Below are 23,626 nucleotides of genomic sequence, written 5' to 3'. Positions count from 1 at the left end.
CCGGCGTGACGTTGCACCAGCGTGAGGCGCGCCGTGCATTCTTCCGGGGGAGTTGTCCCTGGATCCCGGGACCCTGGCAGTGGCGGGCTGCACAGGCTCCCCGGAAGGGGGGTGTGGGGAGTGACCTGTGCTTGCACACAGGCTTCCTGGTGGCGGCAGCAGCAGCCTTAGCGTCTCCTGCCCGTCTGTGGGGTCCGCAATTTTAGCCGAGGCTCGCGCCCGTCTCTGGAGCTCCTTTAAGCAGCGCTCTTAATCCCCTCTCCTCGCGCACCAGGAAACAAAGAGGTAAGAAGAAGTCTCTTGCCTCTTCGGCAGGTGCAGACTTTTCCCCGGACTCCCTCCCGGCTAGCCGTGGCGCACTAACCCCTGCAGGCTGTGTTCACGCAGCCAACCCCAGTCCTCTCCCTGCGCTCTGACCGAAGCCCGAGCCTCAGCTCCCAGCCCCGCCCGCCCCGGCGGGTGAGCAGACAAGCCTCTCGGGCGGTGAGTGCTGGTCGGCCCTGATCCTCTGTGCGGGAATCTCCCCGCTTTGCCCCCCGCACCCCTGTTGCTGTGCTCTCCTCCGCGGCTCCGAAGCTTCCCCCTCCGCCACCCGCAGTCTCCGCCCGCGAAGGGGCTTCCTAGTGTGTGGAGACCTTTCCTCCTTCACAGCTCCCTCCCACTGGTGCAGGTCCCGTCCCTATCCTTTTGTCTCTGTTTATTCTTTTTTCTTTTTCCCTACCCAGGTACGTGGGGGGTTTCTTGCCTTTTGGGAGGTCTTCTGCTTCTGCCAGCGTTCAGTAGGTGTTCTGTAGGAGTTGCTCCACGTGTAGATGTATTTCTGGTGTATCTGTGGGGAGGAAGGTGATCTCCGCGTCTTACTCTTCCGCCATCTTCCCGGAAGCTCCCGTGAATGCATTTCTTGCTCACCATCCTGTGTTTGTGGTCCCTCTGTGTTGCCAGGTGTAATGGCTGTCGATTCACTCCTGCTGGGCCACCCTCCATCCTGTGCACGTCTGTCCAGCCTAAGCGGGGTGAACATTTGGGTTTCAGGTTTTGCTATTAGGAGCAGGGCCACTGTGAGCCTTCCTGGATGTGAGATGTTCTCTCTGGAGAAGGTTCTTCGGCTTGAGGCCGATGGGTAAAGGCGAACACCTCTCCCTCATGGGAATTGGGGTTAAGACACAGGACTCTGGGGAAACTTGGGGCACGTGGTCCCCATGCTCTGATGTCTCAGGATGTACGTTGGTGGGGGTAGGGGCTAGCAAAGGGGGAGACTGCTGAAGGCGTGGTGGACCTTCTTCCAGGAGAGGGAGTGCCGTCTCCCTTTTCGTGGTGACCTCATTGTTGGGGGGTGACGAGTCAGGCCTGGCTTTGGTGCAAGGCCGGGGGGCAAACTCACATGACACTGTCTGAGAACTGCTGGCGCCCGGTGACCTGAGGGAAGTGGGTTTGGGCTGCCAGCCCCACCTCCACGGAACAAGACAAACCCCTAAAGCTGGCAGCGCGGTGCCAGGCATCTGAGCTTGCAGGTCATTCACAGGACACAGGGACTGTTTCTAGGGGACAGTGGTGGACAGTTTCCCAGGGTGGTCGAGCCAGTTCCCTCCCGGCCCGTAGCGGGCTGAGGCCCCCCCGCCTGGCTCTTCACTGGCATTTGGTGCCAATGGCTTCTCGATTTTTCCAGCCTGGTGGGTGTGTAATGGGATGTCATCGTGGTTTCACTTCACATTTGCCTCATTACTGACAAGGCTGAGCTCCTTTTCACACATCTGTGTGTCCTCTTTTATTTAATGCCTGCTCATGTCTTTTGCCTTTTTCCCACGAGGTTGTCTGTCTTATTCGTAGTGACTTACAGTCTTTTATATATTCCATTTACCAATCTTATGATGATTAATATATGTCGCAAATATCTTCTCCCACTTTGAGGAGTGTAAATATTTTTTTTTTTTTTTTTTTTTTTTTTTGCGGTACGCGGGCCTCTCACCGCTGTGGCCTCTCCCGTCGCGGAGCACAGGCTCCGGACGCGCAGGCTCAGCGGCCATGGCTCACAGGCGCAGCCGCTCCACGGCATGTGGGATCTTCCCCGACCGGGGCACGAACCCGCGTCCCCTGCATTGGCAGGCGGACTCTCAACCACTGCGCCACCAGGGAAGCCCAGGAGTGTAAATATTTTCAAAGTATTCTTCAACTCCAAGGGGTTTGTTTCTGCCAACTAAAGGGAAGCGTAGGTCCCGGATATGCCTCACCACCTTGCCCATGGGGGACAGATGCAACTCTGGAAGGAGCATTTGGAATATACCTTCTTTTGAAAAGCAGGCGTAAGAGGAACTAGAATCTGCAATAAAACATTATTTATGCTAAACTATCAATAAATGCTTATATTCCCCCGGTTGCCTTAGAGTCAGAAAAACATACTTTGTATGTATATAATGACATTTGTTACAAGATGATGCCAAGTAACTTTTAGAAAAATTTGCATTTAGTTATAAAAATGTAAACGTATGCCTCTTTTTACAAACTTTGTGTACTCTAAAAGCATGAATGGATGCTGGTTGCTATGATGTGTGGTGAATCCTTAAAACCTTTGAAGTAGGTTTAAGTCATTCATGAAGAGCAGCAGGGGGTGAGAACAAATTAGTGACGTGTTGTTCCAATGTTCTTTCTCCAAAGGACTTGGTGAATTTCATTCAAGCAAATTTTAAGAAACGGGAGTGTGTCTTCTTTACCAAAGATTCCAAGGCCACGTAAGCAACTACTTTGCCTCCATTTTTTGCTACCATGTTCAAAAATAAATTATTGACCACCATGATGACAGACAAACAAATTGCTCACTAGTTCATTATTCAAGTTGTTTGCATCTTGCAATTCTCAGAAACGGTGTGTGAACAGGAAGAGTTTGGCAAGCAGCTTGTCCCTGGAGAGGTATCAACTCATTTCATATTTTAAGCTTTGTCAGTAGTTGGTAAAGGCTCCAAGACAGGCTGTCACTCTCTTTGATATTCCCACGAGCCTGGGAGCCCACCGGAGTGGCCATGGCAGTGAACCTTGTTGTTTCATAGCGGTTGGCAGGAGACACCAGGCATGCGCGCATGTGGCAATCTGACCGGCTCCTCTGCCAGGCTGTTGACTGTGGCCCTTCCCATCTGACCGGGTGTTCATCTTGTCTGAATCTCGTGTGTCTTGAAACATCGAAGCTGAGTCACAAAAGCCTTGGGGAGCACCTCCAGCAGCTCTGCCCACAGGGGGTCCTCAGCGAATGCTACCTAGTGGGCCAGTGATAAGTGGACTGACCTCTGATGTTTCCCACAGAAGGTGCCCTGGGATCTAACGAAGTGATTTTAGTCCTCCCTCCCTCTCACCTTTTTCCTCTCTGCCCCCTCTCTTTTGCTTACTGGTGATAGGAGAGAGTCTAGCTATTAATATTTTTTAATTGAAGTATAGTTGGTTTACAAAGTTGTGTTAATTTCAGCAAAGTGATTCAGTTATGAACATAGATACCTTCTTTTCAAAATATTCTTTTCCATGATGGTTTATCATAGGATACTGAGTATAGTTCCTGGTGCCATGCAGTACGACCTTGTTGTTTATCCACTCTATATGTGCTAGTCCAGCTATTAATTGATTGTTTACCTGCTGCTGTAGTTTGTAATTAAAGCACTGATTCTGTTGAACAGAGGCAGTGCCCAGAGGAAGGCAGTAAGAGCAGGGGCCTAAGAACCAGTGTTGGATCCAACCTTGGCCTGGCTGCCTGCTCACTGCATGAACTTGAACCAATTATTCTCTTTTCTGAACTGAATCCTCTTATCCTAAACCGCTGGCAAAGTACACCTCCTGGGTTGTAGTAAGGGTGCAGTGGGATGATACATAAAATTCCTGCCGTAGAAAGTTCTCAGTCAGTGTGCTTTCCTACTTTGTACGAATTAGAAAGCGAACATTGGAAAAACTAAGAGATCTCTATTTTGTCATTGGTATAAACTTAGTCATTATGAGTCATTTTGACAGAGTATAAACTCTGTGAGTCGGTTATTTATTCCCCACATGTTTCCCTGAAAGATTTTGCCGTTAATCTATTTGTTTGACTGGTAGAAAACACTGTTTGGATTTGTTCACTCATTCAACAAATATTTATTGGGCATTGACTCTGTCGTGGGGACTCATGTACTTGACTGCTAATTCTACAACTGCCCCGCAAGGTAGCTGTTATCATTTGACTGACAAGGCAAGTGAGGCCGGGAGGGGCTCAGTGTTTCACCCAGGGTCACATGGCTGGCAGGGGATAGATGAAGGATTGAACTCAGTTTTCTGATTCCTCCCTGTGCATTCCTTTTATGCCCAGCTCCTGCCCCTTCTAGGAACAATCCTGTCTTGAGCTGACTGTAGTCATCAGCACCTTGTCAGTTGCAGATATCCAGTCTAATTGGCCTAAGTGAGTGGTGATTGTAATGGGACAGCCACATCCAGGGCTCAGTGTCACCAAGACCCTGCCTCTTTCTACCTGTGGTTCTGTCCTTCTCTGGGTGGGCAGGCTCCTTATTAGTGGTGGCAGAATGGACACCACCACTCTGGCTGACACCTTTTCAGCTTACCAGTGAGGGGAAGGAGGGCTTTGTTTCTAGCAATTCCACCCAAAGTCCTGGGCTCACGTTCATGGCTCTTATTGGCCTGGCATGGGTCAGGCACCCACTCTAATCCCTGCAACTGGGCAATGGAATATGTGACTGGCCAGCCTTGGGTGTTGTGTCCACATGGACCTGGTGTGGAAAGGATGATTCCTCAGAGGAAAATCAGGTGTTCCTACTAGCAGAAGGAGAAGTGGATGCAAGGTAGGGAAACCTATGGCTGTCCACCTTATGGTGCTTGACTACCACTCAAGTCTGGCCCCAAATAAAGGGAGATGTGGTGAGCAGTCCCTGCCCTCCACAACACCAGCACAGGACAGGAACACCTCAGGGTCTTCCAGTGCCCATGTCAGAGGGGACCCAAGGTTATACACCAGAGTCAAGACTCTACAAGATTTTAACTTCTTGTATTTACTATTTTCATCTCTCCATCGGCAGTGGGGATGCTCTGTGTAATCTGGATTACTCATTGGACAGGTGAATCAAGGGAAAGGACGAGTAATAGCGTTACGGTAATTTTGCAGCTACTTACCACATCAGCTGACATAGGCTGCCCCAGATCTCCCCAGAGCTGCTTCACATGTGCTAAGCCCAGACCACTCATGTTTCTCTACTTTAAACCCTTCGGATGTCTGTTTCTTGCGTGGTCACTAGGGAGTGATGCCAGACCATGACTCCTATTGCCAGGTACCCTCTGAGACACTGCTCTCCAGCTTAGGGGCCACCCCCTGGCACTCCTGAGGCTGTAAGTCCCTGGATCTGGGTTTATTCTCTTCAGTTCTCACTGCCTCGGCCAGGCTGGGTTCTAGGTAGAAAAAGGAAGAACATTACTTTTTCTGTAACGGGCTCTGTGTAATGGAATTCTCCATTATTACTATGATGGGAATATTCTTTTTTTAAATTAAAAAAAAATTTAAAAAAACTTTATTTATTTAATTTATTTTTGGCTGCATTGGAGCTTCGCTGCTGCACACGGGCTTTCTTTAGTTGCGGCGAGTGGGGGCTACTCTTTGTTGTGGTGCGCGGGCTTCTCATTGTGGTGGCTTTTCTTGTTGCAGAGCATTGGCTCTAGGCACACGGGCTTCAGTAGTTGCAGCATGCAGGTTCAGTAGTTGTGGCTCACGGGCTCTAGAGTGCAGGCTCAGTAATTGTGGTGCATGGGCTTAGCTGCTCCGCGGCGTGTGGGATCTTCCTGGACCAGGGCTCGAACCCGTGTCCCCTGCGTTGGCAGGCGGATTCTTAACCACTGCACCACCAGGGAAGTCCCAGAAATATTTTTTTATCTTCATCGTCCCGTATGGTAGCCACTAGCCACTTGTGACTAGTGAGCGTTTGAAATGTGGCTAGTGCAACCATGGCATTGAATTTTCAAATTAAGTTAAATTAAATTACATTTAAAGTCAGTTGCCACACATGGCTAGTGGCTACTATATTGACAGTGAGGCTCCAAAGGATTCAGACTTGTCCTGAGGGGTAGAACTAGCGTCCTGCCGCTCTCCCGTCCTCTCCGTCTCCCCTCTCTGTCACTCCTTTGCCTTCTCCATGTATCTGTGCTCCTGACGCCTTCCTGGCATTCTTCCTGCCTCTTCCCCATTTGTATGCCAGTTCACGTAAATTGGTGCTTGGAGGGCTACCAGCCCCATCATCAAGATGGAGACAGGGGTCACCCGAGACACACCCCTACCCTTGGAAGGGAAAAGGGCTCGAGAGTTGGTCTTCAGTTGTAGCAAAGACAGGTGGGGCAGGGAATTCCCTCCCCAATCCTGCAATGAACTTGGGTGGGTGTGGACAGACCCCAAAGGATAGTGGGACAGTAACAGCTAAAGACAGAGGGGAGGAAGCCAACTTGGACCCTAGTGAGGAGGACCCTGAGACCAGTGGGAGCAGCCCCCAGGCTCAGTTGGAGAAAAGGCTAAGGCAACTGTTATCAATTCTGGTTGACTTTTCTTTTCTTGGCCAAACTGAGTGATGCCCCAGGCAACTGTTCCGAAAGAGGCAAGATTTCTGGTGGAGGAGTGACTTTGGATCCAGGTTCTAGCTCAATTTTTATAGCTCTAGAAAATATTGAATGTTTTGACGTATGTTTTTGAATACAGATAAGTTCCATACTTATAGTAATTAAGACTTTCAGTTGCAAGGAACCCGAGCTAGCTTAACCTAAATGGGGAGATTTACTCTAAGGAAATAGAAATGCCATGCAGAACCTGAGAGAGAGAAGTGGCTGGGAGTCTAGAATTGTTAGGACCATGGCTGGAGCAGGTGGAGGCTCAAGAGGTCTTCTCTGTTTGTCTTTTATCCCCTCCTCTCCCTGCATTCATGCTGTCTTCTTTCTCAGCGGAGATACAATTGTACTGTGTTGCATCTTCCATGTCACAGGGGTAAAACACCAAGATAGTGTTTTTTTTTTTTTTTTGCGGTACGCGTGCCTCTTGCTGTTGTGGCCTCTCCCGTTGCGGAGCACAGGCTCTGGACCTGCAGGCTCAGTGGCCATGGCTCATGGGCCCAGCCGCTCCGCGGCATGTGGGACCTTCCCGGACCAGGGCACAAACCCATGTCCCCTGCATCGGCAGGCAGACTCTCAACCAGTGCGCCACCAGGGAAGCCCCCGCAAGATAGTTTTTAAACAACCGAGATGATGAAAATAGTCTGAAAATTAGATGCGATGGTGAAATCTCTTTTTGTGTTTATTTAAGCTAATCGTGTCTATTCTAAGAAACGTGATGAAATATTTAAGCAGGTTTAATGAAAGCTATTCCTTCCCATCAATATCCTTCCGCTTAGGGAAAATGTGTGCAAGTGTGGCTATACCCAGAGCCAGCACATAGAGGGCACCCAGACCAACCAAAATGAGAAATGGAATTACAAGAAACACACCAAGGAATTCCCCACTGACGCTTTTGGGGATGTTCAGTTTGAGACTCTGGGGAAGAAAGGGAAGGTAAGCAATGCTTTCCTACTTGCACTAGCTAATCCACATGCTAACATGGTGTGGGCTACCTTGGGTTACCTTGAATTGTCTAATAGTACGCATGGAGGTGGGAGAGGTGGGTAGTCAATCCAAAAATGATTGCAGAAGAAGATAAATCTTGTGAAAAATCAAAAGCCGTGATTAGATTATGTGCCATGGCAACACTCCACGGGTGAGGACTGGCTTGTCACCCAGGGTCCTTTCTCTAGGCACAGGGCAGTTTCATGTGACATCCACGTTGGCCCTCACTGCTACAAAAGGCCCGACAGATGTGCTTGTGAATCATCTGGTTTAGTTTGGCGTGTGACATTCTTGAGAATAAATGTGGCCTTGAATAAGGTGACATTCTCCTCTACACGATCACACTGCAGGCTCTTACACAGGATTCTACAAAGATGTTCTTTTTTTTTTTTTTTTTTTTTTGTGGTATGCGGGCCTCTCACCGCTGCGGCCTCTCCCGTTGCGGAACACAGGCTCCGGACGCGCAGGCCCAGCGGCCATGGCTCATGGGCCCAGCCGCCCCGCGGCACGTGGGATCGTCCCGGACCGGGGCATGAACCTGCGTCCCCTGCATCGGCAGGCGGACTCTCAACCACTGCACCACCAGGGAAGCCCTCTACAAAGATGTTTAATGATTATGTCAAATGAAAAAAAAAAAAAAAGCACAACATGAGAGTTGTGAGTTAAGTTTTATTTGGGGCAAAATGAGGACTGTAGCCCAGGAGACAGCGTCTCAGAGAGCTCTAAGGAACTGCTCCGAAGGGGGCGGGGGCGGTGTTATCTGTGATTTTAGAGAAGGGGGGACGTGCAGTCAAGCACACATGTTGGCAGAGGTTTCTTGCCCGTCACGAGGAGCAGATGTGTCTCCGTTAACGATTTTAGTGCTTTTCCAGATACGAGGAGATGCAAGAATTTGGGCTCATAAAATCTCCTGAAAAATCTCTAACTATCTGAAGGCCTGTTCTGCCAGTTTTTCCCAGAGCACAGAGGGCCTCATTCCTGATCTCCACCCTGCACTCCTTTCAGGGTGTGTTGAAGGTCAGCGACCGCAGTGGCTATTGATTTTATCCTTGTAGAGGCAGATGACAATGCCAATTTTCAGTAGGCAATGGTTAGCAGTCTCCTTAAATCCTCCTGTGTCCTCTGTCCCAGTGACACAGCCGTCCTCAGGCAGCTGGAAGCTGGGCCTTGACCCCTCACCTCCCCAGGCCCTGCCGCTGCAGCCCTGGAAGGTGACCCGGCTCTGTCCACTCTGTGTGTTCCCAAGGCCTCTGTCCCAGGATGGGCCACCACTATCTCACCTCCCTGCATCTCTCCCTACCTGTCTTGTCCCATAGTCAACACTGCCGCTGGAGGACTCTCTAAAATGTAAATCCCATCCGGCTTCTACTCTGCTTAGAACACCTCACAGGTGCTCTACTCCCTTTAGGATAAAGTCCCAAGTCCTCCAGCCGGCTTGGGATGGGGGGGTCCCTGCAGGGGCACCCACACCCGCCTCCACTCCACTGCCTTCCTTCCACTTCCCCAAGGGGACGCTCCTCGGCTGCAATGCGCTCCCCTCTCCCCCTCCCTAAGGAGCAGGTAAACTGGGCTAAGCCCCACCATCAGGAGAACACCTGCGGATCCTGATGCTTCCCCTCTTCCCCACAGTATATCCGACTGTCCTGCGATACGGACGCAGAAACCCTCTACGAGCTGCTGACCCAGTACTGGCACCTGAAAACGCCCAACCTGGTCATCTCGGTGACCGGCGGCGCCAAAAACTTCGCCCTGAAGCCACGCATGCGCAAGATCTTCAGCCGCCTGATCTACATCGCGCAGTCGAAAGGTGCGTCGGCCCCCGTTGCGTCCACGCGGCTGTCCCCGCTGCAGCCACGGGACCTTCCCTGCGGCGGCGGGGACCTTGCGCCCGCGGGTTTGTCCATCCAGGCTGCGCAGCGTCTTCAGAGACGGAACGAAATTTTCCTTTGCAATCATGCTCAGACTCCAGATGCTCTAGAACTGTATGATTAATCATTATCTTAATTAAAAACAAGATCCTTCAATGAAGGGACAGACCGGGAGCTCTGGCCGATGGTGAGGGGGTAGGTGGAGGGTGGGGACACAGTAGCTCTTTAAACTCAGCGTTAAGGAACTTCCTTGTGGGTAATTTTATGTTTCCTTTCATCTAAATTTTTCATTTTGTTATTTTTACGTGTGAACTTTTACCCAGAGTATTCTGGCGAATCAAAAAGGAAAGTTTCATTCGTCTGCTCTTTTTTTTTCTTGTGGTACGCGGGCCTCTCACTGTTGTGGCCTCTCCCGTTGCGGAGCACAGGCTCTGGACGCGCAGGCTCAGCGGCCATGGCTCACGGGCCCAGCCGCTCCGCGGCATGTGGAGTCCTCCCGTACCGGGGCACGAACCCACGTCCCCTGTATCGGCAGGCGGACTCTCAACCACTGCGCCACCAGGGAAGCCCTAACGTGTGAACTTTTACCCAGAGTATTCTGGCGAATCAAAAAGGAAAGTTTCATTCGTCTGCTCTTTAATTTTGGGATCAGTGATGTGTTTTGGAAATCATGTTAGTGCCTGGCGGGTTGTAAGTACCATGTAACTGTCTGATGGAGATCAAAACAAATAACCGTGGCTTTGTTATTTGAAATATTCAGCTATTTTTTGCTTTTTAACTTTTTATTATGAAAAATGTCAGACCTACAGAAGAATTAGAAGAATAATACAAGGAATATCTGTACCCCCTTCACTTAGGCTCACCAATGGTTAACATTTTCCCATATTAATCTTCTCTCTCTCTGTAAATATCCACATATTATGGTTTTTAAAAAAAATCACTGAGAGTAAATTTTAGGTATCATAACCCTTAGTGCCTAAATATGTGAGCATCGCTGAAGAACAAGGGTGTTCTCTCAGATAACCCGATGCAACTATCAAACCTGAGAAAGTTAACCTTGACCTACACTGTTGTCTAACAAACAGTCCTTGGTTTCGTTTTGCTAATTATCCTAACAATGTCTTCAGAGAAAAAAATTTTGTTTTCTCCGTCTGGATTCCAATCCATTTAGCTTTTCGTATCATAGGAAACTGAAAACCTTTCTTTCATCTGGAACTACTCTTCAGCTTTTTTCAGTCTTTCAGGACATTTTTGAAGAGTATAGGCAAATTGTTTTTGCAGCCTTACTTTCATTTGAGTTTAACTAGAATGTTAAACTCTAATTTCAAGATTAGATTCTATTTATCAAACCCTAACCTTTATTTTATTAGTTTATCTAAGGCTAACATTTTAAAAACTTCTTTATTAAGCATATTAGTTGACAGAACTAAGGAAGCAGGTCTTGTTTTAGATACGTTTTTCCTTAATGTCAAGAAGAAACTGTGGCACCCCTCCCCCATTTATTCTTAATTTCCTGACCAGTCAGAGGGGCCACACAGTAGGTAGTTACTTTGTTATGAAACCCAGCAACTCAACTTCCTTACTATGAGATCTGAACATACATAATTCATTCATTCAGCAAATACTTCTTAAATGCCTGCTATGTGTCAGGAATTGTTTTAGGTGCTGGGAATAGAGTAGAACAAAGCAGACAAAAGTCCCTGGGCTGGGACATCTACATAGATGAAGTGAGGGGCCAGAGCAGGGAGGTTACTTGTCTCCTTGTGGAGAGCTACTATGCCTCCCATTGCCTCATTTGAAAGGGGGATGTTGACAACTGAAATCTGTCTGCAGGAAGGAGGCTGGCTGCCAAGGGGTCTGGGTTCACATCCAGTGAGAGCTGGCTGAAGGAATTGGGTCTGAAACTTCTAAGAACTACATCACATTTACCTTAAAATATTGGAAGGACTTTTATGTGGGAGAGGACTAAATTAGTTCATCATCAGGAAGACTGTAGCAAAAGTAGAGAATGGAGACAAAAATGAACAAGAGGACTTTCTGACAGCTGGGGGAGGGGGCTGCTTCGGGACCCCTGAGGCTTCCATTACCAGAGCTAATCAGGGGAGGCTGGTGACCCAGCCTCAGGCTGGATTCCTGTGTGGGGAACATATTAGACTAGGGGCATTTCCAACTTTAGATTCTATTATGATGTGAGATAATATTTTGTAGGTATTAGTTACTTCAATTTTGAAAACAAAAACAAAACTGTGCAACACCTTTGACACTGCAAAAATCATCAAATAAAAACCTTAAAATACCAGTGTGCAAAACTGTGTAATTGTAAAGTTAAGTCGTAGGCACCAGGGTCATGCCAGGAAGATCACCAGGATCCCTGAGGGGTATCTGGGCGCGCAGCGCTCCGCTTTCCATGATGACACTGCCTAACTTGCTCAGAGCCTCAGGCCAGGCATTCATTACTCATAAAAAGATCTACCCGAGAGGCTGGTTAAAGAGGCAGGTTCCCTGGTCCCACCTCCCAGAGAGTCTGATGATGTGGGTTAGAGTGCGGTCCAGAATCCGTATTGTTTTTAAACCAGAATCTCTTAGAAACTTGGAGATCTTCTTCTCCTTCCTTTTTATATGGTCAGAGGTCAAGCCCAGTGCAAAGTGTGGCCAGTAATGCTGCGTCCTAGTGCTCACGGGTGGGGCTTCTTTAGGGGTCGAGCAAAGGATGGGAAACTTATGCAGAGCCAGCTGAGCGTTTGTTCTTCTCTCTTGTTGACAGGTGCCTGGATTCTCACTGGAGGCACGCATTATGGGCTGATGAAGTACATTGGAGAGGTAGTGAGAGATAACACCATCAGCAGGAATTCAGAGGAGAACATAGTGGCCATCGGCATCGCGGCTTGGGGCATGGTCTCCAACAGGGACACCCTCATCAGGAGTTGTGATGTCGAGGTATGGGCTGGACATGAGGGGGTCTGCGGGGTCACGAGGCAGAAAGACCATGGCACAGGGCTCTGGCCTGAACACCGGGGCTCTGGGATGGAGTCAGCTCATAAGGAAGTCGACCTTACAAGGTTGCTTTGGAACCTCAGGATGACATAATCAAAGAACTCCTGGGAAGGAGTTACCAGTGGATGTGTTTTGCTCATTAAAATTTGTTCCCAGCGAATCCTGTTAGAGTCAGTTCTTTAGTTTTTTATTCTCTGGTATTAAGTGCGAGGACAAAGTATCTATTTAAATTGCCTCTTTTCATGGTCCTGTAACTATGTGCTCCTCAAGGGCTAGGACTCCATCTTATTCATTTTCTAATCTCTAGACGCTGTCATAGGTCTTGGCATATGATGGATTACAGACAAATACGTGTGTGTGTGTATCAATGTCTACCTCTACCTTATCCAGACACACACACATACAAATGTATGTGTCTGGATACACACACACACACACACACACACACACACACACACACTTTCCTGAACGCTATCAGTTTCAATGAATTTATACTAAAGAGCACAGGGCAATGGAACAAGAAATGGATTAGAATCTGATTCTTACACTGCCACCGGTCATTTATGTGACAATAAGAAAGTGATGCAACCATTTTGAGCCTTCATTTCTTCATATTTAAAATGATGGCCTGTACTATAAGATCTCTAAGACCCTTCTGCACTTAGGAATCTGGGAAGAGCATCAGTTGAACCCAAAGGGTCAGCCTTAATATGAACCTGTGAAAATGTCGTCATGCATTTTGCCCAACAAATAAATCTCAAAGACAAGTTTCTCTGTGCTTTTCAGGGATATTTTTCAGCTCAGTACATTATGGATGACTTCAAGAGAGACCCTCTGTACATCCTGGACAACAATCACACCCACCTGCTGCTTGTGGACAACGGCTGCCATGGGCATCCCACAGTTGAGGCAAAGCTCCGTAACCAGCTGGAGAAGTACATCTCCGAGCGCACTATTCAAGGTCAGTGTTTAGGAGGTGGGACCTTAGACAGACATACTAACAAGAGTAGCAGCAGCGCCACCAACAATAGCTCCCAATTATTGAGTAAAGAATGGTGAACTCACCCAGTTAGATGTTGTATTGCCAAAGAAGAGCTGTTATATCTCTTCTTTAATATACTAGAGGTGCTCCTGCCAAGGTTACCCTGATATGTACCCTTCAACGTGCTGGAACACTGACAAAGGCTGCCTTGTCCTACCCTGGTTTGTCCCACCCAGTATAGAGAACCTGCTGTCCATTCTGCTCGACAACATTTAAGAACAAATTAAAATTCACAACGGCAAATTTGCGCTGACAAAGCAATGTGGTTAGCTAGGATAGAAGCGATAAAAACCAACCCACTAGCTTAACAGTTAGGTGGTTTACTTCTTTGGTTATTGGCTACTTCTATATACTAGAACCACCTAAAACATTGGTTTCAAGGGGAGAATACAGCAGTTGCGTGAAAGCCTGTATTTGCTATGGCAAGTGATAAATAACTCTCTCTCTTCCTATTGTTGAGATGTGTCCTGTTGTGGAACCAGATTACCTCGTGATCTAGTGATAGACTCCATCACAGGGACTTGCTGGAGATAATCTCAACCTTTTTCCTTTCTCAATGGGATGTATACAAAGGAAGACATTGATATATGCAATACTCTCACTGGAAAGAACACAGTTATGCAAATTTTTCACCCACTCAAGAAAGCATAGGATTATGCGAATGAGTGAAAGTGTAATTATTCTAAGGATAAACTTGAACCTGGCCTAATGTCTATTAGCAGAAGTCAGTCATTCACAGACTTTGCATTTTAAATATCAGTAAAAACTTGCAGTGTGACCCGTGTCATGCTGTTACTGGTTTGGAGCACAGGGACGCATCCATTGTGATCAGCTGGTAGATGGTCAAGTCTGTGAGATCTGCAGCCAGCACCCCACACCCTGGGCTCACGGGGTCCACCACTTCCTTGAGGTAGGTGAATATTTCTGATGTGCCCAAAATAAGGTTTACGTTTTATATTTTACAGATTCCAACTACGGTGGCAAGATCCCCATTGTGTGTTTTGCCCAAGGAGGTGGGAAAGAGACTTTGAAAGTGAGTCTTGGTTTGGTTTTCTAGAAGATCAGTCAACGAGCTTGCTCCACAAATTTGCATTTTCAGGGCTTTGGGGTTCACCTAATCTAACACGACTCATTTCTTTTCTACAGCAAGTAGGTAGCATTTTCCCAATCACACAGTGTTGCCCTAATAGGCTGAAATTGTTTCCTCAGCTGAGAAAATTTAGGAAGAGAGTTTGTAGCAACATGAATAGTCCGTGCACTTACTGCTCTCTTTGGCCATCAACCTGCCAAAGAGAAGGATTGACATGAACTCACAGGACTTAGGGATCATAATCAGCGCGTATGTTGGAAAACCATGGCCACCCCATGAGCATATACACCTGCAGTTACAGGAAATTTCTGGCAGAGTTATTTGGAATCATAATCTAATGCTTCTCTCTGTTTATTCTTTTCTATAATAATGATTCATTCATCCATCATTCATCAACGTGCATTCATTCATCAACAGGTATTTATTAAGCACCTAAAGACTTTTCAGAGAGAAATTAAAATAGAGATTTTTTTTCAGTGTGAAACAGTCAGTATGGAAATGCTTGAAGAAGCAGTCACATTACAGAGGAAGAGGGATGGAGAAAACGTAATCGAAGATGGTTCCATTTATTAACTCTCGGATTTTAGATTTAGAATGATGGTTTCCAGCAAGCTGGTCCTGGCCTAGAGTACTGTACGTCTATAGCATTTCCCACAAGGTCTGTCCAGCCAATTCACCACCCAGAACCCACAGGAGAGAGGAGCGAGGCAGGGGAGACCGCCTGCTGAACACTTCATCCTTCAGCTCACTCTCTCATCATCCCCACTTCCGCCCCAGCGCAGCCTCAACACCCACCTGGAGCACAGGTAGTGAGGTGAAGATGGATCTCACCCTGATTGGATGAAAGCACCACACTCTTTATGGCCAATGTCTTCTCTCAGGAAGACATCACTCCTGGCTAAAGGAAGGGGCTTCACAGTTTCTTCTGTACCCACGTGTACATCACTCTGTTTTGTTGTCAAGTGATTAAAATTTTTCGTACCTGGTTCTCCTATGCTGGTCTCTGTGATTTTTATCAAGGAAATAAAAATGTGGTAGGTGTTTGCCCAGAAAGCAAATATATTTTTCTTTTCTTTCAATGGAAGGAGCAAGGGAAATTATTTGAGGACGGAAATATGGGAGTCAACATAACAAAAGATGTATGGCTGCTGCTGTGAAGGTATTTTCATACCTTAAAAGTACGAATATTGTTAACCTCCATCAGAAAAGCTATCAACGACAATGTTGAGTACCATCTTAAGAGCTGTCACTCAAATCTACGATGTCAGTATTTGGAATGATCGATTTTGTATAGAGGGATTTTTTTTTTTTTTTTTGCGTTACGCGGGCCTCTCACTGCCGCAGCCTCTCCCGTTGCGGAGCACAGGCTCCGGACGCGCAGGCTCAGCAGCCATGGTTCATGGGCCCAGCCACTCCGCGGCATCGGCAGGCAGACTCTCAACCACTGCACTTATTTATGGAAAACTTGCCAGTCACACGTGTCCTCATTATGGAGTTTGGTATTAACATAGGATGTCAGACAACTAGCTTACATTTCTGATGCTTAAAGTGGTTGCAAACATTTGGTTTGCTTCTGATCGAAAATAACGCCCCGCCGCCCCCCCGCCCCCATTGCCCCGCCAAATGATGAAGTGCAGAGATGTGTCGATGTGATTAGAACCTCGGTCCTGAGCTGGGTTCTGTTGATCACCCGGTCAACTCTATCTCCCTTTTCCCAGGCCATCAGTACCTCCGTCAGAAGTAAAATTCCCTGTGTGGTGGTGGAAGGCTCAGGGCAGATTGCCGATGTGATCGCCAGCCTGGTGGAGGTGGAGGATGCCCTGACGTCATCCATCATCAAGGAAAAGTTGGTGCGCTTCTTACCCCGCACAGTGTCCCGGCTGCCTGAGGAGGAGATCGAGAGTTGGATCAAATGGGTGAGTTGCAGGGAGTAAGTTCCTGGGAAGGGAGAGCGCCTTCAGTGCCCAACTCCACTCGCAGCTGGGGGTCTTTATACTTTCTCAGTGACTTTGAAACTGCACTCTGGCTCACACCAGGTTTTTTGCTGGAAATTGAAGCTCACTTAAGTTAAATAACTTGCCCTGTTTCCACACCTCACAAGGGGTAGCAGATGAGGCTTAAATTCCAGTCTGTCTGTTTGCAAAGCTGATAGTCCTTCTTTTACACCCTGTCAACAAGCGTTGAGCCTTCTGTGTTTTGTAGCTTATCAGCGGCGGGGAGGAAAAAACCCCTGTGATGCTGTTTTAGAAATGCAGATTCTAAATGGAACCTATGTCTAGTGGAGAAGCTGTTACTACAGAATAATTGCCTTTCTAAGTTAACTGACCTGTGATTAATTCAGAATCTCTCACCTTTCCTATTGGATCATATAAGAAATAGGTACTAATCGAAATATCTCATGCTTTTGCTAAGCCTGTAAAGCACTTTAACATAGTGCTGTGCTTTCTCACCTTTCTCTCTTGTTTCGTGACTGGTGTTGACTTGAAATGACTTTCATTCTGTTGACTGTCCAGTTTGTGATAAAGCTCACATTAATACCCATAGGTAAGTTCACATCAGCTCATTCAAAAATGGCCTTTGCTGTTTGGATATTCTTAGGAGCACGTGCTGCCACTTGGAAATTTTCCCATAAAGGAAATGACAGGCTGTAGACAACAAGACTTACTTTAATCATACAGCCCACTTCATCATTAGAGTGAAAGGTTGAATTTAGTATAAATAATTTTAAAAGTTCTTTAATTAGCTTGGTATTTCAGCAGTATTTAGTTGTGGAAGAGCCTCAAAGTGTCAAGTTTGGCAAACTGAAATCCTGGAGTAGTGAAGATTATTTTGCTCACGGTAGCCTTTGTCATTATTTTTTTCTTTTACTGAAGTATAGTTGATTTACAATATTGTGTTAGTTTCAGGTATACAGCAAAGTGATTCAGATACATATATATATATTCAGTCATATGTATGTATGATATATAAAACTTTCTTTTCCAGATTCTTTTTCATTATAGATTATTACAAGATATTGAATATAGTTCCTGTGCTACATGGTAAATCCTTGTTGTTTATTTTATATAGAGTAGTGTGTATTGGCCTTTGTCGTTATTTAAAGCAAGCCCGGATAAATCAAATTCTTGTAAATAATGAGAAAAATCAACCCCGCCTTCTAGGCTGACAGGTACTCTGTACGAAATTAACACACAGTGAGACCCTATTGGTTTTGTTTAATTTCACATGAGTAGACAGTTGGGCGATAATCCCGGTAAGGTACAGCAGGGTCGAAGAGACCAGGAAACAAGTCCTTTCTGGATTAAGCCTCATCACTAAGGCTCAGGATTAAAAACTGCACATGCACCTTCTGTCTGTAGCTGACAGTCAGTGCTGGTGCTCATCGATGCCCTGCCCGACAAATGCGTATATGATGTTCCTACCTGAGATGCTGCATTTTGCAGATTCGACTGAAAAAGGTGAAGCTGGTGGCTTTACATGAAAGTTTTTGCTGGGATTTTCTTGTATCTTGGCCAAGTCCAGTTGAGAGACAGACACAAGAATTAGGTAAATAGAGAGATCAAAATATCAGCTTCGTTGGTGATGAAAGCCAAGTTGAAAGATGTGGCTTAGGGGTGCAGCCACCACGGGCCTCCTTATGCTGAGCCCCAGAAAGAGACAGATGAACCCACCTGGACAGAGGCAGCCCTGGATGACTGCTGGCCCCCATCTGCCTAGCCCTAGCCTAGGCATGTGGCTGACAGTGGACACCAGAGCACTAGCACCCTGCAAGGAGCAGATCCCAACGGAGAAGCAGGAAAGGACTGGCTGGGCAAGGCCAAAGTCATCAACTGGCTACGTCACTCCCCTACCCGGAGGAGCAGTGCGGGGGGTACCTAGGGACCTGATTTGGATGGAGGTCCCTCTGCATGAGAATATATGGGTGAGGAAAATATGTATCTCCCAAAGTAGTTACCTTCAGTTCTCCATGTATTCAGACCTAAACAGTTTGAGTCATTCCAGACACATCAGGGGAGCAATCCCCACGCGTAGATATCAACCTGAGACCTTGTGTGTTGAGCAGTGTCCTCAAGGTAACTTCCTGTGGTGGATGGAAGAGATTTGGTGTCAGTTCAAGGGTGCCCACAGAGGAGGGAATAGGCCACTCTTAATTCACCCACCAAAGATGGCCCTGGGTCCATTCTAGTGACTTTTCTCCTACTCCTTCTGCGAGTTGGCTTGTTTAGTCCAGACCAGGTCACACCCAGAGGGCCATGCCACCTTATGGGTCCCCACATCCTTTATGAAGGATTTTGATTTCTGCTTCAAGAAAACTGATACGGGAAAGTCGTCTGAAGCAGGCTAAATGTCAGACACATTTCACTTCCTGTGATTACATTATTCTTTCTGGGATTCACATCTTATTCATATGCTAATGATTTATCATAATTATAATCAAGTCAACCAGAAGACATACAACAATAATAAAAATTCGTCTGGCATTTTGATTATGCACTTGTATGGGGTTGGTAGAAATTTCCCAAAAGACGAAGCCCAAGAGTGGAATTATTAATTAATGAATGTATACATTCAATCAAATTTTTTTTGAATTTTGTTTTATTTTTTTTTTATACAGCAGGTTCTTATTAGTTATCTATTTTATACATATTAGTGTATATATGTCAATCCCAATCTCCCAGTTCATCCCACCCCCACCCCCACCCTGCCACTTTCCCCCCTTGGTGTCTATACCTTTGTTCTCTACATCTGTGTCTCTATTTCTGCCCTGCAAACCGGTTCATCTGTACCATTTTTCTAGGTTCCACATATATGTGTTAATATACGATATTTGTTTTTCTCTTTCTGACTTACTTCACTCTGTATGACAGTCTCTACATCCATCCACGTCTCTACAAATGACCCAATTTCATTCCCTTTTATGGCTTAGTAATATTCCATCGTATATATGTACCACATCTTCTTTATCCATTCGTCTGTCGATGAGCATTTAGGTTGCTTCCATGACCTGGCTATTGTAAATAGTGCTGCAATGAACATTGGGGTACATGTGTCATTTTGAATTATGGTTTTCTCTGGGTATATGCCCAGTAGTGGGATTGCTGGGTCATATGGTAATTCTAGTTTTAGTTTTTTAAGGAACCTCCATACTGTTCTCCATAGTGGCTGTATCAATTTACATTCCCACCAACAGTGCAAGAGGGTTCCCTTTTCTCCACACCCTCTCCAGCATTTGTTGTTTTTTGATTTTCTGATGATGCCCATTCTGACTGGTGTGAGGTGATACCTCATGGTAGTTTTGATTTGCATTTCTCTAATAATTAGTGATGTTGAGCAGCTTTTCAGGTGCTTCTTGGCCATCTGTATGTCTTCTTTGGAGAAATGTCTATTTAGTTCTTCTGCCCATTTTTGGATTGGGTTGTTTGTTTTTTTAATATTGAGCTGCATGAGCTGTTTATATATTTTGGAGATTAATCATTTGTCTGTTGATTCACTTGCAAATATTTTCTCCCATTCTGAGGGTTGTCTTTTTGTCTTGTTTGTAGTTTCCTTCACTGTGCAAAAGCTTTTGAGTTTCATTAGGTCACATGTATTTATTTTTGTTTTTATTTCCATTACTCTAGGGGGTGGATCAAAAAAGATTTTGTTGTGAATCATGTCAAAGAGTGTTCTTCCTATGTTTTCCTCTAAGAGTTTTGTAGTGTCCTGTCTTACATTTAGGTCTCTAACCCATTTTGAGTTTATTTTTGTGTATGGTGTTAGGGAGTGTTCTAATTTCATTCTTTTACATGTAGCTGTCCAGTTTTCCCAGCACCACTTATTGAAGGGACTGTCTTTTCTCCATTGTATATCCTTGTGTCCTTTGTCATAGATTAGTTGACCATAGGTGCATGGGTTTATCTCTGGGCTTTCTATCCTGTTCCATTGATCTATGTTTCTGTTTTTGTGCCAATATCATGTTGTCTTGATTACTGTAGCTTTGTAGTATAGTCTAAAGTCAGGGAGTCTGATTCCTCCGGCTCCGTTTTTTTCCCTCAAGACCGCTTTGGCTATTTGGGGTCTTCTGTGTCTCCATACAAATTTTAAGATTTTTTGTTCTAGCTTTGTAAAAAATGCCACTGGTAATTTGATAGGGATTGCATTGAATCTGTAGATTGCTTTGGGTAGTATAGTCATTTTCACAATATTGATTCTTCCAATCCAAGAACATGGTATATCTCTCCATCTGTTTGTGTCATCTTTGATTTCTTTCATCAGTGTCTTATAGTTTTCTGAGTACAGGTCTTTTACTTCCTTAGGTAGGTTAATTCCAAGGTATTTTATTCTTTTTGTTGCAATGGTAAATGGGAGTGTTTCCTTAATTTCTCTTTCTGATCTTTTGTTGCTAGTGTATAGGAATGCAAGAGATTTCTGTGCATTAATTTTGTATCCTGCAACTTTACCAGATTCATTGATTCACTCTAGTAGTTTTCTGGTGGCATCTTTAGGATTCTCTATGTGTAGTATCATGTCATCTGCAAACAGTGACAGTTTTACTTCTTTTCCAATTTGTATTCCTTTTATTTCTGTTTCTCCTCTGATTGCCATGGCTACGACTTCCAAAACTATGTTGAATAATAGTGGTGAGAGTGGACATCCTTGTCTTTTTCCTGATCTTAGAGGAAATGCCTTCAGTTTTTCACCATTCAGAATGATGTTTGCTGGGGTTTTGTTATATATGGCCTTTATTATGTTGAGGTAGGTTCCCTCTATGCCCACTTTCTGGAGAGTGTTTATCATAAATCCGTGTTGAATCTTGTCGAAAGATTTTTCTGCATCTATTGAGATGATCAAATGGTTTTTATTCTTCAAGTTGTTAATATGATGTATCACATTGATTGATTTGCATATATTGAAGAATCCTTGCATCCCTGGGATAAATCCTACTTGATCATGGTGTATGATCCTTTTAATGTGTTGTTGGATTCGGTTTGCTAGTCTTTTGTTGAGGATTTTTGCACCTATATTCATCAGAGATATTGGTCTGTAATTTTCTTTTTTTGTAGTATCTTTGTCTGGTTTTGGTATCAGGGTGATGGTGGCCTCATAGAATGAGTTTGGGAGTGTTCCTTCCTCTGCAATTTTTTGGAAGAGTTTGAGAAGGATGGGTGTTAGCTCTTCTCTAAATGTTTGATAGAATTCACCTGTGAAGCCATCTGGTCCTGGACTTTGTTTGTTGGAAGATTTTAAATCATAGTTTCAGTTTCATTACTTGTGATTCATCTGTTCCTGTTTTCTATTTCGTCCTGGTTCAGTCTTAGAAGGTTATACCTTTCTAAGAATGTGTCCATTTCTTCCAGGTTGTCCCTTTTATTGGCATAGAGTTGTCTGTAGTAGCCTCTTAGGATGCTTTGTATTTCTGCAGTGTATATTGTAACTTCTCCTTTTTCTTTTCTTCTCCATTTCTTTTTATTGATTTAAGTCCTCTCCCTCTTTTTCTTGATGAGTCTGGCTAAAGGTTTATCAATTTTGTTTATCTTCTCAAAGAACCAGCTTTTAGTTTTATTGTTCTTTGCTATTGTTTTCTTTGTTTCTATTTCGTTTATTTCTGCTTTGATCTTTATGTTTTCTTTCCTTCTACTAACTTTGGGTTTTGTTTGTTCTTCTTTCTCTAGTTCCTTTAGGTGTAAGGTTAGATTGTTTACTTGAGATTTTTCTTGTTTCTTGAGGTAGGCTTGTATTGCTATAAAATTCCGTCTTAGAACTGCTTTTGCTGCATCCCATAGGTTTTGGATCATCATGTTTTCACTGTAATTTGTCTCTAGCTATTTTTTGATTTCCTCTTTGATTTCTTCAGTGATCTCTTGGTTATTTAGTAATGTATTGTTTAGCCGCCATGTGTTTGTGTTTTTTACGTTTTTTTTCCGTAATTCATTTCTAATCTCATAGTGTTGTGGTCGGAAAATATGCTTGTTATGATTTCAGTTTTCTTAAATTTACCAAGGCTTGATTTGTGACCCAAGATGTGATCTATTCCTGAGAATGTTCTGTGCACACTTGAGAAGAAAGTTTAATCTACTGTTTTTGGATGGAATGTCCTATAAATATCAATTAAATCTATCTGGTCTATTATGTCATTTAAAGCTTGTGTTTCCTTATTTATTTTCATTTTGGATGATCTGTCTATTGGTGTAAGTGACGTGTTCAAGTCCCCCACTATTATTGTGTTACTGTGATTTCCTGTTTTATAGCTGTTAGCAGTTGCCTTATGTATTGAGGTGCTCCTATGTTGGGTGCATATATATTTATAATTGTTATATCTTCTTGGATTGATCCCTTCATCATTATGTAGTGTCCTTCCTTGTCTCTTTTAACATTCTTTATTTTAAAGTCTATTTTATCTTATATGAGTATTGCTATTCCAGCTTTCTTTTGATTTCCATTTGCATGGAATATCTTTTTCCATTCCCTCACTTTCAGTCTGTATGTGTCCCTAGGTCTGAAGTGGGTCTCCTATAGACAGCATATATATGGGTCTTATTTTTGTATCCATTCAGCAAGCCTGTGTCTTTTGGTTGAAGCATTTAATCCATTCACATTTAAGGTAATTATCCATATGTATGTTCCTATTACCATTTTCTTAATTGTTTTTGTAGCTCCTTTTCTTTTCTTGTGTTTCTCACTTTGAGAGGTTCCTTTAACATTTGTTGTAGAGCTGGTTTGATGGTGCTGAATTCTCTTAGCTTTTGCTTGTCTGTAAAGCTTTTGATTTCTCCATCGAATCTGAATGAGATCCTTGCCAGGTAGAGTAATCTTGGTTGTAGGTTCTTCACTTTCATCACTTTAGATATATCATGCCACTTCCTTCTGACCTGTAGAGTTTCTGCTGAGAAATCAGCCGTTAACCTTATTGGAGTTCCCTTGTATGTTATTTGTCTTGTTGCTTTCAATAAGTTTTCTTTGTCTTTAATTTTTGTCAATTTCATTACTATGTGTCTCGGCATGTTTCTCCTTGGATTTATTCTGCCTGGGACTCTCTGCACTTCCTGGACTTGGGTGGCTATT

At 44.8% G+C, this 23,626-nt stretch overlaps 1 protein-coding gene across 1 annotated transcript in view; it reads left to right on the top strand.

Annotated features, from left to right (window-relative positions):
* Positions 1-23,626, top strand: part of TRPM8 (transient receptor potential cation channel subfamily M member 8) — a gene marked incomplete at its 3' end in the record, with an annotated part of 102,295 nt that overhangs the window by 21,909 nt on the left and 56,760 nt on the right. The window contains exons 3-9 of the mRNA XM_082658517.1: positions 2,653-2,726; positions 7,383-7,539; positions 9,220-9,397; positions 12,223-12,395; positions 13,239-13,413; positions 14,460-14,527; positions 16,303-16,500. Of these exons, the coding sequence (XP_082514643.1) occupies positions 2,653-2,726; positions 7,383-7,539; positions 9,220-9,397; positions 12,223-12,395; positions 13,239-13,413; positions 14,460-14,527; positions 16,303-16,500 (1,023 nt within the window). The remainder of the gene's footprint in view (positions 1-2,652; positions 2,727-7,382; positions 7,540-9,219; positions 9,398-12,222; positions 12,396-13,238; positions 13,414-14,459; positions 14,528-16,302; positions 16,501-23,626) is intronic.

The sequence above is a fragment of the Grampus griseus genome, assembly GCF_964374135.1.
Source record: "Grampus griseus genome assembly, chromosome: 7".
In the NCBI taxonomy this organism is placed as follows: Eukaryota; Metazoa; Chordata; class Mammalia; order Artiodactyla; family Delphinidae; genus Grampus; species Grampus griseus.
This window is presented reverse-complemented; position numbering and strand designations above follow the sequence as displayed.